This window comes from Canis lupus, chromosome 32, assembly GCF_048164855.1.
Source record: "Canis lupus baileyi chromosome 32, mCanLup2.hap1, whole genome shotgun sequence".
Taxonomy (NCBI): domain Eukaryota; kingdom Metazoa; phylum Chordata; class Mammalia; order Carnivora; family Canidae; genus Canis; species Canis lupus.
Window position 1 is genome coordinate 13,804,691 of NC_132869.1, and position 22,119 is coordinate 13,826,809.

The 22,119-nt window shown below is 44.9% G+C and overlaps 1 protein-coding gene across 23 annotated transcripts in view; it reads right to left on the minus strand.

The window, feature by feature from the left end:
- PPIP5K1 (diphosphoinositol pentakisphosphate kinase 1) overlaps nucleotides 1–20,614 on the minus strand; it is a 46,265-nt gene extending 25,651 nt beyond the window's left edge. For 5 of the 23 annotated variants that reach the window (XM_072809274.1, XM_072809267.1, XM_072809269.1 and 2 more), the window contains exons 1-27: nucleotides 20,514–20,575; nucleotides 16,759–16,854; nucleotides 16,306–16,480; nucleotides 15,318–15,513; nucleotides 14,793–14,883; nucleotides 14,481–14,566; nucleotides 14,000–14,154; nucleotides 13,766–13,867; nucleotides 13,160–13,321; nucleotides 12,925–13,046; nucleotides 11,724–11,825; nucleotides 11,172–11,258; nucleotides 10,968–11,043; nucleotides 10,715–10,824; nucleotides 10,547–10,629; nucleotides 10,260–10,391; nucleotides 9,974–10,095; nucleotides 9,498–9,680; nucleotides 5,601–5,742; nucleotides 5,191–5,414; nucleotides 4,794–4,921; nucleotides 4,470–4,584; nucleotides 4,193–4,300; nucleotides 3,448–3,564; nucleotides 3,128–3,292; nucleotides 923–1,072; nucleotides 211–301 (exon numbers count right to left, since the gene is read on the minus strand). In XM_072809274.1, coding sequence (XP_072665375.1) covers nucleotides 211–301; nucleotides 923–1,072; nucleotides 3,128–3,292; nucleotides 3,448–3,564; nucleotides 4,193–4,300; nucleotides 4,470–4,584; nucleotides 4,794–4,921; nucleotides 5,191–5,414; nucleotides 5,601–5,742; nucleotides 9,498–9,680; nucleotides 9,974–10,095; nucleotides 10,260–10,391; nucleotides 10,547–10,629; nucleotides 10,715–10,824; nucleotides 10,968–11,043; nucleotides 11,172–11,258; nucleotides 11,724–11,825; nucleotides 12,925–13,046; nucleotides 13,160–13,321; nucleotides 13,766–13,867; nucleotides 14,000–14,154; nucleotides 14,481–14,566; nucleotides 14,793–14,883; nucleotides 15,318–15,513; nucleotides 16,306–16,452 — 3,196 coding nt within the window. In that variant the 5' untranslated portion in view covers nucleotides 16,453–16,480; nucleotides 16,759–16,854; nucleotides 20,514–20,575. Of the gene's footprint in view, nucleotides 1–210; nucleotides 302–922; nucleotides 1,073–3,127; nucleotides 3,293–3,447; nucleotides 3,565–4,192; nucleotides 4,301–4,469; nucleotides 4,585–4,793; nucleotides 4,922–5,190; nucleotides 5,415–5,600; nucleotides 5,743–9,497; nucleotides 9,681–9,973; nucleotides 10,096–10,259; nucleotides 10,392–10,546; nucleotides 10,630–10,714; nucleotides 10,825–10,967; nucleotides 11,044–11,171; nucleotides 11,259–11,723; nucleotides 11,826–12,924; nucleotides 13,047–13,159; nucleotides 13,363–13,765; nucleotides 13,871–13,999; nucleotides 14,155–14,480; nucleotides 14,567–14,792; nucleotides 14,884–15,317; nucleotides 15,514–16,305; nucleotides 16,481–16,758; nucleotides 16,855–17,340; nucleotides 17,362–20,256; nucleotides 20,402–20,513 lie in introns of those variants that run through there. The other 18 variants (XM_072809278.1, XM_072809272.1, XM_072809275.1 and 15 more) reach the window with 11 other exon arrangements.
- Nucleotides 20,615–22,119: the final 1,505 nt, after the last annotated feature.

The following is a 22,119-nucleotide window of genomic DNA, read 5'->3' on the forward strand; positions in this document are numbered from 1 at the left end:
ACAAACACCTTCCTGGAATGAAAACAATCATCTGGGATCAAAATTCGCACCTAAACATGGCTTTTCCCAATTCATCCTCCCTAGCCCCACCCAACAATTCCACTGACTAGATGACCCCAACACCCGTGACTAAGGTTTCCCCACAAGAAAACCCTGAAGAACAGACAGACACCCTTTCCCAACAACAGGTGAAATGCTGGAAAACCATACCTAGGCCACTCTGCTTCATCTCTGTTGGTGGCCGTGCAGATGAAAAGAGCCGGTAGCTACCAGGCCTTGAGGATGAAGTCTCAGAAAGCACCTGGAGAACAAGGATTCTATATTACCATTTTGCCACCTCAACCAAGAAGTCTAAAACCCAGGTCCCGAATTCCTGCCCCTATAAAGCCAAGAAAAGTCAGAAAGTTTGGAAGAACCAAAGGATTTTTATGGGGGAAGAAAAATGAAAAGGGAATGGAGAGTATACTTTGCAGAGGGAACTGTCCAGGAAATCCTATATACCAGAAGGCACTTGTATATCCAAGATGCCTGTCCGCACAGCCCTTCTATCCAAAATCTGAGAAATCATTATTCAACCATTCTCAGTTCTCAGCAAAGCAGGGTTCCTTAATCTTTTCTATCCCTCCACAGGACTCAAAGCCAATCACAATAAATGAGTCATGATAAGAAGTAAAGTCTGGCTACCCTCTTCTCTTTTCATGGGACAGCTGTAGTTATGGCAACCACACTCAGTTTCTTATCTGTATCAAGAAACTCTCCCTTCCATATCTGGAGATATGAAACAGATTTCTAAAAAGGCTACAAGAGCCTAATCACACAGACCCCAATATATACTCCACCACCCGCAGATAGTATTCTGAGTCCCTAGGTCCCAAAAGGCAAAGACAGAGGCAGGAAAGGAAGATGAAGTTGGGAGGGACACCTGTGTGCAGGATGCCAGGTGAGTGGTGGACACAGCCCGGGGCTGTAGGCCGATGGCTGGGGAAGGCCTGGGGAGGTCTCCTGACCTCCTGCGGCGCCGTCCCCGCAAGGGGATCAGGTCCAGGTTCCCCGTGCACTGCATGTTCATGACCTGCAATCAGACCGGGTGGAAAGCCGGTCACAGCTCCTTTAACTCCCAGGCTCCCAAAAGTCCCAGTGCCCATTGGGCAGAGCTAGTTATAGGCCTGAAGAGGACGATCACCTAGGGCACAGCTGCTATGAAGGTCACAGATTCTGTATTTTAAACTGTCCAAAAATATGAGATGACAAGAGAAGAAGGGATAGGAGGAAGGGTTGTAGTTGATAAGAATAAGAATACCAACGCCTATACCTATAGAATAAGGAAAGGAAATATTAATATTAAAAGGCTGTGTGACCAAGGAGTAGAGAGAAGATTTTCTTGCAAAGCTGAGGAGCATATTTTCGGCAACCATCATCCTGGATGAGCCATGGTATAAGTAACACTAGAAACTAAAAGGAAGGAATGTGATTACAACAGGAAGCTTCCTATAGGCCTGAAAGAAAAAAAGCCAACTCATAAAGTCTGAGAGATGATACACAGAGAGCTCTGCTTTGCCTGTCTCTTGACTGATTAAACCAGAAGGAAAAATAGAGTTAAGCACAACAGTACTAGAGACACTGGCAGACCATGTGAATGGGGAAGACATTTAGATGTGGAGAAGCAGTTTATTAATGGAAGATTGTATGTCATTCTTGTCTATTTAATCTATACCCATGTGAGTCTGTAGGGTACTAGTGTACTATGGACACCAAGTTAACTTACACCTTAAAGAGAAAATGATGCATACCCCACCTAAAGAAGCTCTGAGTATTCATAATGTCAAACCTACCGTAAAATCATCAGGAAGAAAAGAATAAGTCCAAAACAAAGTACAGTTTATCTTCTCAGCTTTCTCCAAAATCTGAACTATAAACCTTTGGCTGAACCTATGTAAGCTAGTTACAGATTCTTCTGAGATAGTCCTAAAATGAAAGAACAATTTCTTTAAGACAGAGAGCTGGGGGCAGCCCAGATGGCTCAGCAGTTTAGCGCCGCCTTCAGCCCAGGGCCTGATCCTGGAGACCCGGGATTGAGTCTCACATCGGGCTCCCTGTGTGGAGCCTGCTTCTCCCTCTGCCTGCGTCTCTGCCTCTCTCTCTGTGTGTGTCTCTCCTGAATAAATAAAATCTTTAAAAAAAAAAACAAAAAAAAAGACAGAGAGCTGGTACAGAGCCAGGTGAACACATTTATTTGTCAAAGCAGGACCCAAGTCAGACAGTCAGAGCCCCTGAGACAGGGATAAATCATGGGGTCAAAAGAGTGTCATTGAGCCAAAGAGGGAAAAAATCTTTCCAGGAAAAAAGACCTGAACAAAAACAGCAGCACAGTTAGCTGGACACAATGTAACATCTACTACAGTTCCTCCCTCTAGGCTAGAGAACTAGAACCAGGCCTAGAGACAAACTCCAAAAATAGAGACAAATAAGCCCAGGCCAATAAACCTCCTCATCAGAATAGAGGGAAGACAGAAAGACATCCAGACTTGCTTCCCTTTCTGAGATGAGTACAGATAACCCTAGAGGGATGAAATTAAAGTTTCATGTAACTGCTCCTGTCTGAGCTATAATTTTTACCCAAGGCAACAAAGAGATGGAAAGAGTCTGGTCCTTAATAACAATCATTTTAATATTATAGTTACTGTTTACTGAGCATCTATATGTGGGATATTGCTTGTGTTTCATAGATGAAAAAAACAGGCTTGGAAAAGTTACCTGTCCAAGGTCACACAGCTTTTAAGTGTTGGACTGGGAGTTTAGCCCAGAGTTCATGTTGTTTCCACTATATTTCCTTTTTAAAAATAGCCTTTTCGAGTTCATCCAGAGGCCTCCTCCCCAATCTCATCTCTTAAAACCCTAACTCTCAGGCATCTCTCACTGGTATCTCTTTAATCTCAGAAGTAGGAACCAGCTTAAAGGAGCTTTATTGGGAGACCTGCTGTGAAAGAGAAATTAAGTAAAACATATCCACCAGGGACAGAAGGACTCTGCTTAAGGTCCCAAGAATCCCCCAGGGGGATTCAGAGGATTCATGAATATTGTTCTATGAGCAATTCCACCACTTCTTTCTCCCAAGCCCTCCCATTACCTCCATGGAACCAGCTTTCCGATTACGAATGAGGGGTGATCTCCTTGGGAGGCCAGGGCCCTCAAGGGGCTGGGGTGAAGTCTGCAATGCCCGGTCTGGTTCATCTGATGCCTTCCCTGGGCACAGGTTCTCCATGCTGCCTTGGTCTGTTTTCATCTCTTCATTCTACCCAAAAACAGGCACAGATCAGAAAGGTGTTAATGGCCTCCAGCCTCCTAATCCCAGACTCCCCAATCCTTTTACCTCCCTATACCACTTCTAAGTTTCCCATCACTTGGATCCTAAATCCTCTAATCTGAAATTCCAGCACTCAGACCCACCTCAGAAGAAGCTGGACGGAATCCACAGCCAGTTGGGGCACTGCCTTCTTCCTCAACACCTTTCACTCCAGGGCTAAAGTGTAGCTCCACATGGAACCGCTCCTCTGATAAGGGATCCTATGGGGCATCAACATGAAGCGGCAATGGGAAAAGTTGGATATGGTGGTAGAAGACCATGCAGGGACAATAGAGGGGAACTCAAGAGGATACATCATCCCAGGGCTGAGATTTAAGTATTTTATGCCGCTCTGGGGCTAAACTATTATAGCTTCCCCTTAACTATAGTCTAGTGGTAAAGGATCCTCATTCCCTCGCCTCCACCATTTGAGATCCACCACCGCACATGACCTTCTAACCCCCAGTTCCACAATTCTTTCCATCCATCTCCCACAGAAATTCAGCTTTGCTACACGACATATAGCAGTACACTTAAAGATATCTTTGTGGAGCCAGATGGAAAAGGTATAACAATGTTTGAGGGAAAAAGACTCATTATAACATCATCCCAAATTCTATACCCTCCCTAATGCAGAGCTATGTTCTATGGTATCTCTCTGGCTCAACACCATCCTAAAACACTTTTTCTGTTCCAGTAGGAACCTCCTGGATGCTCTGTGACATGCTATGCTTAAGTATCACACCTAACTGTATTCTACAAATTACCAGGATATGAAAGTTTCTTTCTAAAACGGGAAGGAGGAGAAAGAAGAGGTACCCTCCTCACCCAATCCTGTTATCTCCTCACCCGTGTGTTGTCCTCATAAAGCATGATGACAATCTGGGTCATATAGTTGAGCTCTGAAATGGCACTGAGATAAGCCAAAGCTCTCTGCCATTGTGCATCCTGGGTCTCCTACCAAGCACAGAAGAGGAAAGTTAATGCCCAAAGACAAGGGAGTCAGGGAAGGGGCAGGGAGACCAAGAGAATACAGAAAGCTTGCAGTAAAAAAGAAACATGAGGAGAAGAATAAAAGAATGCTGGGGAAAAAACATTTATAGGTTGAAGGAAGAAATATCCTTACATCAAGAAGTCCCCCATAACGGAAGACACTGAGTAGGGAGTGGACATGGCTTTCACTGGTGAAATAGAGACGTGTTCGAACATGGCGGCCTGGGGAGAGCACCCCTCGGGAGTACCTGAGATAAGAGCTAAGTTATTCACATTGTCACATAATCCTCTTCCCACCCCTCCACAAACTCCTTCCTCCCATCTCAAACACTTCTCTCCTTTCCACCCAAGGATCCCTTCTATTCTCAGTTCCCCAGGCTGTCCCAGCCTGAATTCCCCCAAGGGCTCCCTGACATGTCCCTCCCTCCATCCAGCACCCCTCCCATCCCTCCCTCACAGGGGATGCAGCTTGTTGACAGACTCATCCTCGTGGGTTCTCTGCAGGTCAAGTAGTATTTTCCGCAACAGTGGAAGACAGAAGCCCACAGCAATTTCCAGTTTCTCCTCCCGACTGATCCCGTACTCCTAGGAGCCACAGGCCAGGGATAAGTACCTCAGTGAATCTTGTTTCCCTCTTGCCTCATACTCCTAGGCCCAAGATGATGATGTTTCTTTCCACCTCAGGTCTAGGGTTTCTCTTACACTTAAACAGAGCCAGAGTGGAGCCTGAGAATTATAGCAACTCAACTAATTCTTTGTCTAAGTTTCCTTCCCCTGGTTCCCACACCAGCCCTCTTTCCTGCTTTTTTCCCCTTCCTCTCCCAGTGCCCATATCCCTAGGCTATAAGACACACCTGGGGAATGACCACATCAGCCAATGCTTTAGAGAGACGTAGCAACTCTGCTGTGCCTTGAAGTCCCAGACTCCCATTGTGCTGCACATCATACTTGACACAGTCATAGATATCAGGGATCTTACTGATATCATAGCGCCCACTCTTCTGTCGAAAGTCACGCTCTAGTTTGCTCCAACGCTGTAGCATGAGCTCTAGTGTCTCACTATGGTAGAGTTGCAGGTCTGGAAGGAAGATGCACAGTCAGAAAGAACCAAAGATTTGATCTCTCACAAAAGATTCTAACAAATCTGAAGTAGAATCAGGGATGAGAACACCTGCCTCAGACACTTAGGAGAGAACACAGGAGCACCTAAGGAACTCATCCATACTTGAAACCTTGAAGGGAAGATAGTACTATTCATACCCACCTACAGACTTGGGGTCCTGCATCCGTTCCCGGATCTGATGAGTGAGGTTTTCAATCAGGGCAAATACCTGATCACAGACTTTCACGGGATTCTGGATGACAGCCATGGAGTTTAGGAGGGAAGTGCTTCCAGTGGGAGCCAGCTATAAGGAACAGAGAGATGAAAAGCAAGATAGGCTCCATGCCAATTGCCCAGAATCGTGTGAGCTAAATACAGATTCTATCTGCAAGTAAAATCTGTTTGTAGGCTCACTCCAATAAGGATTCTTAGGCTATAGCTCCTATCAGTTCTAGGATGAGGGTACTGCTTTAACACATAGTCATCTAAGAAGGATTGAGGGTCAAAGTCCTGGAATCCAGAGGAAATAAAACCTAGGTTCATTCTTTCTTTCTTTCATTCTTTTTTTTTTTTTTTTTTTTTTTTTTAAAGAGAGGGAGAGAGAGGGTGGGGAAGAGGCAGAGGGAGAGAATCTTAAGCAGGCTCTGTGTCCAGCACAGAGTCCGACACAGGACTCAATCTCAAAATACTGAGATCATGACCTGAGCTAAAATCAAGAGTCATATGCTTAACTGACCAAGCCACCCAAGCACTCCCCCCACCCCAATAAAAGAACCTAGGTCAGAGCACCTGGGTGGCTCAGTCAGTTGAACATCCAACTCCTGGTTTGGGGTCGGGTCATGGTCTCAGGGTGGTGAAATCGAGCCTCTCATTGGGCTCTGAGCTGGGCATGAAGCCTGCCTGGGATTTTCTCTCTTCCTCTCCCCATTCATGTACTCTTGCTCTCGCTCTCTCTCTTTTCTCTCAAATAAATGAAATCTTAAAAAAAATAAAACAGGGATACCTGCATGGCTCAGTGGTTGAGCATCTGCCTGCCGCTCAAGGCGTGATCCCAGGTCTGGGGATTGAGTACCTAATCAGGCTCCCTGCAGGGAGCCTGCTTCTTCCTCTGTCTAGGTCTCTGCCTTTCTCTCTGTATCTCGTGAATAAATAGATACAATCTTTAAAAAATAAATAAATAAAATAAATAAAAATACATATGGAAACTACTGAGGAGGGGTACCTGAGTGGCTCAGTCAGTTAAGACTCTTGAATTCAGCTCAGGTTATGATCTCAGAGTCATGATATCAAGCCTAGTGTCGGGCTCTGCACTGGGCATGGAACCTACTTGAGATTCACTCTGCTCTCTTTTGACCCATCCCCCCACCTGACTTGGATGCTCATTCTCTCTCTTGAAAAGAAAAGAAAAGAAAAGAAAAGAAAAGAAAAGAAAAGAAAAGAAAAGAAAAGAAAAGAAAATGTTGGGAAATAGAGATTAAACCAAAGCCCTTCAAAACCCCCACAGAATGTTTTCACAACTGGGCAACAGAGATAACAAAATCTTATTCCTCTTAACAAAATGCTACCTTGACCTAGAGCAGAGGTCCTGCCTCAGAGCTAGGTTCCAGCTCAAGCTTTCAGTACAGTGAGAGTCAATGAAGAATGGGGAAAGGAAAAGAGGATTGTGGGTGGAATGCACACATCTGACCTAAGTCCTTACAAGTTCTGTCTTTGCTAGCAAAAAGAAGCAAGGAAGAAAAAAAAGTGCTTTAACTTTTTGAATTTGACATTGAGCAATGGATTGGAACATAAGAGAGCAAGGTCCTACCCCTATCAAGTCTTGCTCAGAGAAAAACACAAAAAATGCCATTCTCCAGGTAATATGCACAGCTACTTAGCTCATTGAAGAACCTATCAGAAATGGTTACATGATACTTTGAATAAAATGCCACTGAACTGTACACTTTTAAGTATACATGGTTCAAGTGGGGAGGCACCTCACTGGCTCAGTCAGTAAAGCATGCAACTCTTGATCTCGAGGTTGTGAGTTCAAGCCCCATGTTGGGTGTAGAGACTACTTTATAATAATAATTTTAAAAATCTTTTTAAAAAGATTCACGTGGTACTATGATTTTAAAAACTTTTTTTCTTAAAAAAGAACTCATCAGAAATGAGCTATCAGTGGTAAGATAGTACAAAATCACTGTCTGACATATGATCTCCAGTCAGTCATGGCCTCGATACACAGAAAAAAAGATGACATTGGGTAGTGGCACCCACCACAATTAATACTATGAGGCACTGCACTGTAGTGGCTAACAGCTTGGGCTCTCAGGTTAGACGATTTGGGTTCATACTAGCTGGGTGACCTTAGAAAGGTTGCTTAAATTCTTCTGAGCCTAGGTTTTCTCATCTGTAAAATGGGAGAAAAGTAGTACAAGTCCAGAGTTCTCATGGTGAATTAAATATGACCATTAATTCTTTGTCATCTTCCCCTTGCCTAGAATCTGCACTGGCCCTGTGACTGCTTAACCAATAAATAACAACAAGACCACAAAATTATGTTGTATTAACTAACTCTGGGTCTACACTTTAAAAGAGCTTGGAAGGGGGCACCTGGCTGGCTCAGTTGGTGGAGCATGCAACTCTTGCTTTCAGGGTTATGAGTTTGAGCCCCGCATTTGGTGTAGAGATTACTTAAAAATAAAATATTTTTATATATTTTGAGAGAGAGAGAGTGTGCACACAAGCAGGTGCGCAGATGGAAAGGGAGAGAGAATCTCAAAGTAGACTCCTTGACATGGGGCTCAATCTCACCACCACGGGATCACAACCCAACCATGAGACATAAAAATAGGGGCTCCTTGGTGGTGCAGTTGGTTAAGTATGAAATTCTTGATTTTGGCTAGATCATGATCTCAGGGTGGTGAGATCGAGCACCGTGTTGAGCTCCATGCTCAGCACAGTCTACTTAAAAGATTCTCCATTTCCCCCTGCCCCTCCCCTGAAGCGCATGCACATGTGCGTGCTCTCTCTAAAATAAATAAGCTAATTTAAAAATAATAATTAGGGATCCCTGGGTGGCGCAGCGGTTTGGCGCCTGCCTTTGGCCAAGGGCGCGATTCTGGAGACCCGGGATCGAATCCCACGTCGGGCTCCCGGTGCATGGAGCCTGCTTCTCCCTCTGCCTGTGTCTCTGCCTCTCTCTCTCTCTGTGTGACTATCATAAATAAATTTAAAAATTAAAAAAGAAAAATAAAAATAATAATTAAATTTTAAAAATCTTAAAAAAAAATAAAACAGCTTGGAGGCTTCTAACTTTTGGAGTGTCTTAAACTACCATTTAAGAAGTCTGGCTACCATGCTAGAGAAACCACATGGAGAAAACATGCAGAGAGGAGATGCTCTAAAGACTAGGGAAAACAAAAAGAGGGAGAAAGCTCAGCCATCTCAGCAACCCAGTCGAGCCATCAGATGGTTTCAGCTCCCAAACCTGGCCAATATCTGGAGAGTTTTAGGAGATACCCCAACCAAGACCAGCTGAGCCTAGAACTATATGTAAGACAATAGAGTCAATGTTGCTCTTTAAGTTACTGAGTTTGGGGGCAGATTTTTTATGTATCAGTAATAACTGAAACATTATTTCTTTCAGAATCCTTGGGACGAAGTGGGTTTTGGAACTGGGAATTTTTCAGACTTTAGGAAGTTAATATAGTGCATATGCCACATGTTGTATACTATCTCCAACAGGGCTTAGGGCATAACTAAATGCATTTATATTTCTGCAGCACAATATGACCATTTACACTAAACAAAATAAATAAGAATTAGAAACCATCTTATGTCAGGTTTTGCTACCAAATGAATCTTGGTGCCAAATCTTTTTTGTTTTTGAAATTGTGGATAAGAGATTGTATACCCATACTTACTTCAAAGAGTAAGGATTAAGTGAGATAATGTATGGAAACCATGGAAAGCAGTGCCTATCACACGGTAAGTACCATTATTGATCACTCTTACTTAGGATTCTAGGACTTTGGGATAGGGGTATATTGGGCACAAAAATAGGGAGAGCCTGACCTGATCATAATCCTCAGGACCAAAAGGTGCATCCTGCTGCAAAATATGGTGTAGTCGAGCCTTCACTCGATGCTGGCAACTGCTCAAGGAATCGCCATCACTATCCAGGAGCCCATTCATGTTGGCACTCTTCACCATTTGTACCAAAATAGGTGTTAGCTCTCCTTCTAGAGCCAGAAGGCCCTGGAGGGGAAGCACAAAATCTATTAGTTTTCCTTCCAGTCTACTACCTGTAGGCCTGGTTCCAGAGATCAAAGGAGAGCTAGCTTGGAAAGGAGAGGTATATGTCAAGGGGCCTAACACGACTAATTATTCTCAGCTCATTCTCAGTTGTATAGAATGAGTCACATACAAGCAGAAACTTCTCTAAGTCAGCACATAAACATCCTGACATTTCCCAACTAGTTCTCTAAATTCTCAGCTTCTCTACATTAGGTAGAGAAGGTGGGACTGTGGGAGAACTGTTAAGTGTGCACCTTGGCAAAGGCAGCAGCAGTCATCTGGACACGGCCCTCATCAGAGGCATAAATCTTGAGATCATGGCGGAAAGTGCTATGGAGACGAAGCAGCCCACAACCAGGGAAGCCAGCATAGTCACCTGGGGGTAAAGCGGAGGACCAGGAATGGTCTACTATAAATACCCACATGGAAGAAAAAATGCTCTTTCTCCCATTAACTTCCCCATTGCCTCTGTCTATTTCCCCAACTTATTCTCTAATCATCTTATCTAAGCCCTGCTATTTACCCCCCCCAAATACTCACCCTGTCCTCCAGGGTACATGCAGCGAAAAGCTCGCCCAAGCTCCTCAGCCTGAACACGGCCAGCAGGAGTCAGTTCTCCACCCCACTTCAGTACCAGCAACAGAGATGGGGCCAGGGCCTCCCGCTGTGGATCTGCAGAAATAAGGGGCAGTGAATAGGTCTAGATCTAAGGAAAATAGTGGAGACAACTAAATGTCTTCTGAGGAGCCCAGAAAGGTGACTTGAGGCAGAAGTCATTTTAAGAATAAGAGACTTGAGTGGTAATGGGAAGGGGTATTATATCTTACCTTGTCCCTCATTAGTAGCCTTTACTCCATGAGGGTAGTAAGTCAACTGTACCTTCCGGTTGATGCCTGAGAAATGACCATACCTGCAGGATAAACTCACAGTTTACTTTGTATCCCAGCACCCAGTTCTCACTGTCATTGACTCCCCTTTCCTATCCCCTTTCTCACATCTCCAGCACAGACTTCAGCTGCTCTAGTTTTCCAGTCTTCTCCTCGATTTCACCACCTGGTTCTTTCTCCAATTCAGCCAATAACAGCCTTGTGATGTCCAGCACCTCCTAGAGGAAATAACAGAATATCCATGCAGCAGGACAAGCCTGGCAAGTTACCTTTTCATCCTGGTGTCTCACAAAGGACCCCAATCCCATACACTCTGTCTTTCCCACAGCACTGCTCTTCCCAGCCAGATTCACCACCTTACCTGTAGTTGCTCAGGCCGCTTCAGTTTTAATTTACCCGTCTTGTAGCCACCATGTTTTTCAAATAGACTGAAGAACCTGAAGAATTAAGGAAAAGCTTTTTAAGGAAAAGAATTAAGGAAAAAGTCAGTTAAAGCCTTGGGGAGCTGCTCCACCCCAACTCCCTTACAAAAACCTATTTGTCTAAATTAAGACATTCTTCCTACCTTGGATGTGTCACCTCCATCTTCATTTTCTGCTTGGGGGTACGATCCCCATGACGGATAATTGCAATGACACAACGAAGTTCCATCCTAAGACAGGGAATGTTGTTAGAGCCCCTCCTCCCACATCATCTCCCATTGTTCATCCTACTTGACATGTAAATGTAAACAACAGAGGAAAAACTACCTGAGATTAGGTGTATAGGTAGGGATTAGGAAAATACCTAGAAAAGGCTCCACTAGTCAGATGGTATACAGTCAGAAACCACCGGTCTGACTCAGGTGCCTTAAGTAGGTTACTCCAGATTTTTTTTTAAATATTTTATTTATTTATTTATTCATGAGACACACACACACACACACACACACACACACACACAGAGGCAGAGACATAGGCAGAGAGAGAAGCAGAGAGAGAAGCAGGTTCCATGCAGGGAGCCCGATGTGGGACTCAATCACGGCACTCCAGGATCACGCCCTGGGCCAACGGCAGGTGCTCAACTGCTGAGCCACCCAGGTGTTCCAGGTTACTCCAGATTTTATACTTTTGCTCACATAGTGCCAGATGTGGTAGGGACGATGGGAATGTCCTCAGCCTCCGTGGGGATAGACCATGGGATCTGAAACTGCGGAGCAAGCTCCCGCATAATGGTGTTCCTAGAAGGAGAAACATGAAGAACTGTATGAAAATAAATGAACCAGAACCACACATGTGAATAAAGCTCCAGAAACTAGCAAGTTGTAGAAGAATGTATTATATAAAATCTAAAAACATGCCCCCAAAACACCCCCACAGACATAATAAAAGTATTAACAAATGCACAGGAAGGATAGGGGTGACTGGGTGGCTGAGTTAGTTAAGTATTGACTCTTAATTTCAGCTCAGGTCATGATTTCATGGGTTGCAAGAATGAGCCCCGCCTCGGGCTCCATGCTCAGTGGGGAGTCTGCTTGAGATTCTCTCCCTGTGCCCCTCTTCCCCTACTCTGTTAAGTGCACTCTCTCTAAAATAAGTAAATCTTAAAAAAAATAATAAATGCATGGGAATGACAACACCAAATTAAGGATTGTAGTTATCTCTGGGTGGGAGGGAAAGGGATGTAATTAGCAAGGGATGGGTAGGGGTCCAAACTAGTATTTTCTTTTTAAAGACTAATTTATTTATTTTAGAAACAGAGAGAGAGAGAGAGAGAAAAAAAATGTGAGTGGGGGAGGGGCAGGGGAAGAAGGAGAGAGAGAATCCTCAAGCAGACTCCCCACTGAGCACGGAGCCTGATGCCAGGCTCGATCCCAGGACCTGAGCAGAAATCAAAAGTCGGCCACTTAACCAACTGAGCCACCAAGGCACCCCAATTCTTAATATTTTATTTTATTTTTTTTAATATTTTATTTTTAAAGATTGATAGTGAATACAGGAATACTAACCATATTCATCATTCTTTCCACATTTTAAACATCATGGGGTGAATTTTTTTTAAAGAAAAGTTTTAAAACAGTATTACAGCATGATCAATCACATTTAGTACAATAAATATAGTTTGTTTATATATGGTAGGAGACATACTGGTATGTATAAAACTGTTAACAGTTTTAACTGGGAAGTACAGTGTTAGGAAGGTAAGAGGGCTAAGGAGTCTTTTTTCTATTTTTCTTTTTTGCTCTTAAATACTCTTTACAATATTTAAAATTAAGCAAAAGCTTTCTAACTCTCTTTTCTAAGCCCATTCTCCCTAGTCCAGACCATTGTGTCCCTTACCCTAGAATCTTGGCACAGTCATCATAGTATTTCATCGAATTCTTGACAAAACTGAAGCCATTGACATCACACACAAAGGAGTGACCATTGGCACGAAGAAGGTCAAAACCACAAACTGTTTGCTGCAGTGGAAAGAGGCAAGATGAGAACAAGAGAGCCACTCTTTCTTCCCAGACTCCTGCTCCTGTCTCTTGCCCTCATTCCACAGCACCACCCACCACAGGCCTTCTTCTACCTTAAAAGCTACACAGACTTTCCTGGCCACCAGCTTTTCCATGGCGGTCAGCATGACTGGATATCGAATCTCTTTCCCTTCACTGTCTCGTTCGACCTTCCCATCCAGAGCTGGAGATTTTCTGGCTTCAGCATGGGCATAATCAGGCCCCACTGTATATACCTGCAGGTACATAGCATCACTGAGTATGCCCACCGCTCATCCTGCATATGAGAAGATAATATGAGCACTAGGTCTGTAAGCTAGTTTCAAAGTAAAACAAAAACAAAAACAACCCTGAGGACGAAAAACAGAGACCGATATATTTCTTACTGAACCTGACCGAAATATCTTTATGAAGGTTTCTCTTTGGGACTCCAGATCTATTATCTAGTCCTCATTAAAAAATGTTACCAACATTATAGCATTTTCCACATTACCCTTGCCCTTGCTCTCACAGTTATAATGTAAATGTCTACTTCTCTCACTGACTTCACCTGAATATGAAAGCAAATCACATTCACACTTCATTTTCTATGATTTTCTCCATACACTTCCATTTGCTTCCCAAGCACCCCATCCCCCTCAGACATTTATGACTTCTTAAATTCCTATATCCACCATAACCTTGACATCTGTGCCATCTGTTGGCATAAACTCCTCATAGATGTATGATCCTGTCTTTCGGACACTGCTCTCAGGAGAGTAAACGCTGCTTCGGCTGCCAATCTTCAGGAAGAAAAAGAAGAAAAAAAATATTGCCTCCACATTGTCCCTAAATCCTCCAGCTTCCCTTCCCACAACCTCATTCTTGTCCTTCTTCCTATCTGACTTCCCCAAATGCTCAAATGTTTCCCATACCTTACGGAAGAGGCGCTGACTTCCTCCTCCAGCTGAACTGGGGTAGTAGATGTAAACATTATGGTCCTCTGCACTCACTGGCTTCTCCACAAAGGGCTTGGGAAAGACAGCTCCATTCACCTCTACCTGGTCTTCACCCTCTATCAGGTTGCACTCTGAAAGACAGGTATGTGGTCATTCCTAGGGTTGAGAATTGTAGAATACTTCCAAGTCCCATTTCTCTGTGTTTTAATCTCCATAACCCCCAAATTTCTGTGACCATATCTTAGTAATAGATACAGTAGTATGTATATGGTATATAAATATAATAATATCTATGTAAGAGGTCCAAGGCACTATTCAGGGCCCATAGTTCTATCCATAATCCAATAATGAAAGGCTCACTTAGATAAGTAGTACATGGAGATATCCAGAGGATGGACAACTGGGCTAAGTGACAGAAAGCAAGGCAGGGAAGGACTGGACAAAGCCAGGTACTCACCTTCAGGCCGGGCGGGGTCACGGTTGAGCACAGCATATCGAGGCAGATCAATACCCTCCTCCTGCAGGATCCGGTACACCTCCCTCCTGTCACCCCCAAATAAATTAGCTGGGAGAGGTGGGGGATGGAGACCAAGGGAAGAGGCTAGGGATTTCATTTGTTCAGGAACTGGTAGATATCACGGCACAGAACTCAAGAGGGTATGATGCAAAAATTAAGCATGTTTGTTTGACTTTGCCCCTCCCAGAACGTGCTCTCTAAACAGGCATGATCTCAGGGCTACCCATCCCACCAATCAACAGAAAGCTATACCTATCCTGGATGTAATACTGCATAGCCAGGTCATTGATAAGAAATGGGTTTCGAAGCTTGGAGTAAGCAACAGCTTTGTCCAGAGGAAATCCTGAGATGGAGAACGGAAATTGATCAAAGAAAAAAAGTGAAAAAGACAGAGAAAACAGCAAGAGAAATAGATTATTAATGCTAAAGTTGCCACTTAGCTCCTCTACCCATCCAACCCATCGCTTATCCTTCTACCCAACTTCCCAAGTCTAGAATATCCATCAGGAAAAAGTGAAAAAGATATTATTCTTAGGGTCCTTTCAGAGACACACAATTCTGTCAGAGACCCTAAGAGCCTGAGGTTTGAATATGGACTTTAAACTACCACCAGCAACTCTTCCATGATACAGGGAAAGCAAACCCCTCTTCACCCTTCTGTTCTCCAATGTATCAGGAAGAGCTGATGACCTCTGTACTATTTGACAGTAAGAACTTCATCTGCCAGTCCAGCATTCCCAACTCCGTTCCCTCCCATTTTCCTTCATAGACTCCAACCTTTGGAGTGGAAAGAGATGAGGCAGTGGCAAGATGGCCAGTTTTCCACAGGCTCGTTGAGGATCACATCTTCTCCCAGAATGATAACCGTTAGGTAGTCAAATCTGCAGAGTCGCTCTAGGATTTGGGTCATTGGCTTGGACTTGGATTTCTTGGTCATGGCACAGATGCCAACAATGATCTGAGGTTCAGGAGGCTATAGAGAAGAAGTGCTATCAGGAACTTAGGAACTTCCAATCAAGACCATCCCTATGAGGGAACACTGTCTCATCTCCTTTGGGCATAGTTTCTTTCTTTCTTTCCTTCCTTTCCTTTCCTTTCCTTTCCTTTCCTTTCCTTTCCTTTCCTTTCCTTTCCTTTCCTTTTCTTTCTTCTTTCTTCTTTCTTTCTTTCTTTCTTTCTTTCTTTCTTTCTTTCTTTCTTTCTTTCTTTCTTTCTTTCTTTCTTTGACTTATTTATTTATTCAAGAGAGAGAGAGACACACACAGGCAGAGACACAGGCAGAGGGAAAAGCAGGCTCCATGCAGGGAGCCCGACGTGGGACTCGATCCCAGGTCTCCAGGATCACACCCTGGGCCGAAGGCAGGTGCTAAACTGCTGAGCCACCCAGGGATCCCCTTGGGCACAGTTTCTTGCCAAGACTTTGGACCTATGGGGTAAATGCTGTCTCCTAACTTAGGTCTAGAACAGAGTGTGTATAAAGATCCCTATTGCCTAAAAAGTGCCTTTCCACAGTAGGAAATGTGTGCTCAGTTAGAAGAGCCAGAGAACCAATAACCATGACACAACTGGAGGAGGGCGTAATGGCAGGGGATTCAAAGAGAAGTAATCTAACCAATCTCTACTGCCTCTCCACTTAGGATGGGGCCTGTTTATGACAAAGAATCTATGAATTTGCAAAGAGCAGAGAAGTATCTCTAGCCAAAGGAATCTCAACTCTCTATGAAAGGGGTCCCAACACCAAGTTACATCATTTTCTTAGTCTTACCACTTCATCCTCCTCATCCTCAAGGAGCTCGTTGTCACTCTCTTCTGTCCTCATGCCTATTCCACGGGTGCCCAGCCCCTCATCCCCGGCTCCAAGGAAGAAGTGGGCTGTGGCACTCTCACCCTCACTGGCCGGCAATGACCACATCCCCGCCGGAGTACCCACTCATCCCGCTCTGCAATGGAGGGCATCCCATTAGTTCAGAATCCAAACCCCATGGCAGTGGGTGGGAATTGGGTGTGGAGTATCATAAAATAAAGAGGGAACCACAAGGAGACTAGGGGAAACAGGAAATAAAACTGTGGTAAGAAAGAGCAATAGGAAAGGAAGCATGTGGGCTATGACTTGACATGACTAAAGATCCCTAAGAGAAAAAGCAAGGTCTCCCTTTTCCTCTGCTCACCCTATACCCAACCATGAGACTGGTGAGAGGATAAGAAGGTTAACCCTTACAGTGCTGGCATGTCCCTGATTCTGCCAGCAGGAAACACCATTAAATCCAGCAGCAAGAAGAAAAGGCAGTTCTTCATGGGAGGCTACTGTTGATTCCTACCAGAAGAGAAGGTTAGAGTGACATTTCCAGTTTTGGATTCATTACAAAATATTCCTATCCCTTCACCATCTCCCCATAGTAGTGTTGAACTTAGGGATTTAATTCAAGGTCAAAGAGAATGAGAGAGGTCAACTGCCTTTGACCTTAACCCCATCTTCATTCCTACCAAGGATTAACTCAAAAACCATTTATTGAGAGCATCCTATGTTCTAAGCATTATATCAGGACATTAAAATTCTCTATGCCCTGTCCCTCCTTCACATGCTCCATTTCATTTTTTTAAAGATTTTATTGATTTATTTGAGAGGGAGACAGCATGAGAGGGAGGGGGAGAGAGAGAGAGAGAGAGAGAGAGAGAGCGAGCATGAAGGGAGGGTGAAGGGCAGAGAAAGAGGGAGAAGTAAGCTCCCCTGAGCAGGAGCCAGATGTGGGGCTCAATTCGGGGATCACACCTGAGCCTGAGCCAAAGGGAGACACTTAACTGAGCCACCCAGGCACCCTCACGTGCTCCACTTTAAAAGACAGATGTGCGGATCCCTGGGTGGCGCAGCAGTTTGGCGCCTGCCTTTGGCCCAGGGCGCGATCCTGGAGACCCGGGATCGAATCCCACATCGGGCTCTCGGTGCATGGAGCCTGCTTCTCCCTCTGCCTGTGTCTCTGCCTCTCTCTCTCTCTCTCTGTGTGACTATCATAAATAAATAAAAATTAAAAAAAATTTTAAAAGACAGATGTGCAAGTCCAGAAAAATCTGTCAAGGAAAGAGGTCCAGGGCTGACTGGGAGGTTAAGTATATACAGGCATCCATACAATAGCCTCCAACCCATTCTCAGACTGAAATGGGTTTTTCTCTTTTACCATGTTTTCTCTCTACCATGTCCTGGTACTAAAGACCCAGGTCTGGCTTAGGTCAAGGGCCCTTACACCAGAAGCTACAGTAGGAAAAAATTCTGCCTAGATCCATAATCCATGAGACTATCTTAAAGACTTACATTTGAATCAGAACAATCTGGTAGTTCCACTTCTGCACACATACACCTACAGTAATAGTTCCTAACTGTGATTATGCTGGTTAGGGGACATTTGGTAGGAAGCATTTTTGGTTGTCACAGCTAGGAAGGTGCTATTGGTGTCTGATGAGTAGAGGCTGAGGACAATGCTTAACAGCTTTAAATTCATAGGACACTCCCCCACAACAAAGAATTACCCAGTCCAAAATGTCAGTAGTGCTGAGGCTGAGAATTTCTGCTGTAAAAAAACTCTCCTGCATAATAAGACATGGGCAAAGATATTCATAATCTCACTGCTGATAATGGGAAAAACTGAAAACTCAGAGGTCACAAGTAGAATGGATACAGTGTAGAGTGGATACAAATGATAAACAGCAATTTTTAAAAATGAATTGAAGATGTAACAATATGAACAGCTTCCAAATGCAAACAGCAGACATACACATGCAGTACAATTCGGTTTGCATAAATTAAAAATATTATATATGTTTGTGACTGTATACATAATTAGTAGGAGTCTAAAAATATGGACTGGAAAGAGAGACACTAAATTCAAGATAGTGGTTACCTCTGAAAGTGGAAATTGAGAAGGATTTGAGTGGAACTTTACAACCCTTATCTGTAATGTTTATTTCAACTTTTAAAATATCTGAACCAAATACACAAAAGGTCAACATTTGTTAATACTAAATTGCAGGGATACGGGTATGCTGTTCCCCCCCCCCCCAAAAAAAAAATTGAGTCACCCAGGAACAATTTTTCACATTCTCCAAAAGTTTTCAGAAATAATAACCAATGACTCTAATGAAAGGCACAAACACCTTAAGTAGATAGATTTAGTCTTACAGACTTTTTAAATAGTCTTCAACAATTATTTTGTATTTTTATTTTAAACCCTGCCATTGCCAAGTGGGATTTGCAGCTTTGATTAGAAAGTTACAGCTAACCTTTATGACCTTCTGCTTGTCTCCACTAGTCAACCACAACATGCTCCTTCTACTTAACATTTCCAGTTGTTTACTACAGATCTTATACATACACTGCCCCCTCCTGATGAATAAGCTGTTTCTTTGAGCTCCTTTTTAGTGACCTGACCCAGTTTCCATGATTTGTGCCATCCCCGACGTCCCTATATAGTTTAAACAAGCAGAATTTCGTTGCACCCTTTATCCTTTATCCGAAGCAGGGGCTTTCGCTCATGTCTAAGGTTCCTAATCCTTCACCGTTTTGCGCATGAAGTCCTTCCTGGTTTTCTACTGAATGTATACAGTCATTTTCCTGAAATTCTATTATGACTTTATAACAGGGGATGGTAATAGAACGCGGAAGAAGAGTCTGTTCACAAGTAGGGGCTAAAGAGAGACAGAAAGGCCTATATTCATAGTTACCAAAGCAAGGATAGAAGCCTGACAGAAAGAGCCATGAAATAAGCCAGGACTTCTTTAGATGTACCTCTGAGCAGGGCTGGGACTTGACGTGGTACCCCAAGAGCCACTCCCCAGTTTTCTGCGCCCTTCTCCGCAACCCCCTCTCCCTCAATACTTCGTTACAAAGCAAAAGAAAACTTCACAGTCCACAAAGGGCTAAGGGCAGTCTAACTCCGGCCTGAATCCAAGCAAAAGGAAGGGGGAAAAGGGAGGGTCGGAGGCGGGGAGAAGATAGGTAAGGAGAGAGGGTGGGGCAGGTGGGCAATCTGGGAAACCCCTATGTTAAATCGGATCTGAAGAGGGGGGTGGAAGGGAAGGGAAACTGTGTAACTTCTTTCTCCCTTCGGATTCAGGGCTGTCTGCAGTAGTCCTCTGATTTCCTTAATGGCCAGGCACCCAGCGGAGGGCACCATCAGCCGCGAAGGGGAAACGTCAATACAGCGCAGGCAGGAATATGTCCAGCGTCGCAAAACTTCTCAGGCCACCAACCCCTGCATCTTCTTCCTAAATTCCTTCCCTGGGATGCAACGCTTACCTCCTACACACCCATATCCTGGCACTGATGGATTGTGCTTAATGCCCTTGTTCCATCAACCCACCCACTCCTACTTCTTCCTTTCCCTGATTTGCTAAAATGACTTTCCACCGGCACCCCCCTCCCCCATCACTGATCAACTAATCCAGTTAGCAATCCCACTGATGCCCTCGCTCAGCGATCCCCCAGCATCAGACAAACCCTGCACACCCGCAGACGAGTCGCCACGCTGGGCCACAGAGTTGCGTGGAACCCGCGAAGGTCCCCAGGAGGAACCAACGCCTGAGACCCCCGCGTCCTCGCGCCGGCCCTCTCCGGGGTCCCCGCCGGCCCGCAGCGACCCGCCCCCCTCCTCACCCAGACCCGCGCCGCACGCAGGGCGCCCTCCTCCTCCCGCAAACCCTCGCCCCGCTCCCGGCTCCCGCGGACCCCTCGGCGCCTGTCCTCACGCGGCTCCCGGCCACCGACACCGCGCCCCGAGGCGGCTCCACCAGCCTTCGCCCGCCCCCGCCTCACTCTCCCTACGCTGACACCGAGGCCTGCCCGCTGGGCCTCTTTCCCAGGCCGCCCGCAGCCGGCACTGACCGCGGCCCTCCGCACCCCCGCGCCCGCACCCCCCAGCCCACCCCCGCGGATACCGCCCCCAGCCCCCAGCCACTCCCCCACCGCCCCCGGCCCTCGCTCACCCGCCTCCCTGCGCTCGCGCAGCCGAACCTGCCGTCAGCGACCCCTGACAGCCACCCAATCAACGCGCGGCTTCCCCGAGCTGTCACCAATCAGCGGAGGGCGCGCACCGGCCACAGAGTCAGGCTGCGTTGGCCCGCACTTCTGCGTGGAGGAGGGTGGCCTCTAGTGGCTGTGGGGCGGGAGTGCAACCTGATGCTCCCCTTCCTCCAATTCCTGGCTGCGTCGGCACGGCCCAGATGCTTGGTTTAGACAGAGACTTCCCAGCGAGACCAAGAGCAGGGAACAAGCAAGATGCAGAGAAAGAGGTACGAGGTACGTGCCACTGCACGTCCTTGAGACCAAAACCAGGTTTTCCGTTTGCTTTTTGAAACAAAAGGAGTATGACCTGCTTAGGGAGCCAATAAATGTAGATTGAAAGTGTTAACAGATGTAGAGGCGTTACAGGTAGACTGGAGACAAAAAGGGACAAAGAGAAAAACAAATCAGAAAGTTAAGGGAAGGAACAAAGAGACTTATTTATGGCGGAGTCAAGAAAAGATGGACTTGGAAGACTGGACAAGGCGGTTCCCATCTCCACAGTGGGCGTGGTCTTAATCCCTGCAGCCTTGGAACCAGACAAATCTAGGTTTGAATCCTGGCCTTGCCTTTCATAGCTGTGTAGCTTTGGACAAGTCACTGAACTTCCCTCAGCCTCCATTTCCTCAGCTGTAAGAGTGATTTAAAAATCTAATCATACGGTACTGGTTATATGAAAGCATTTTGTTTTCTTCGCATTTTTATTCTTATCTTTTCATCCTTACTTGGGGTTTCCCTGGTCAAGACAATCCCAAATTCCCTGTTTCTTCTCTGCAACCTTAGGGATCACACCACTTTTTCAGTCAGGTGCATCATTATATTGACCCCAAGGCATCCTGAATGAGATAGAGATGATTCTAAGGACCATCCATCCCTAAGGGAAATAGAATCCTCCCTAGTTCTGCTCAGGCTCATGTCCTCTCCACCACTCCAGCCCTTCAAACAAGTTACTAACTTGTCTTCTCACCCCCCTGAAAAATGTAGGCTCAGTCCCTGGTCATCCACTGGAACAATCCAATTCAATAAAATTACACATACTAGAGTTCCTTATAATTATAAAGCACTTTATAAATGCTAAACAGTATTGATATCATTATCATTAAAGAAGTCAAATACATGTATTACTTCTTGCGTGCCGTGGGATAATTTTTTAAAGTGAGCATTAATACATCATGTGGCTGTTAGATGCTCACAGAATAAGAAAAGTACACACATACATGTCTTTTCTCAGCAGAGCTAGTATTCAAATTTGGACAGCTAGTCTCCAAACTTGAATGCTTTCTCTAGTCCTCTGGGCAAGTCTTATTTTTCCTTCTGTAATTCTCTCTTCTCGTTTCCTACCTCTTTAATCTTAGTAACCACCCTCTCAAACAAATAACAACCCTACTGCTCTGGAAGATTATCTTCCTTCTTTATCTGGGTAGATATATACCATTCCAAGTAATTATATTTGCTTCCTCATAACTACTCCTTAACTTAGACAACGAGCCCAGGGGTAACATTTTCTATCTCCCCAAAAGGGACTTTAAC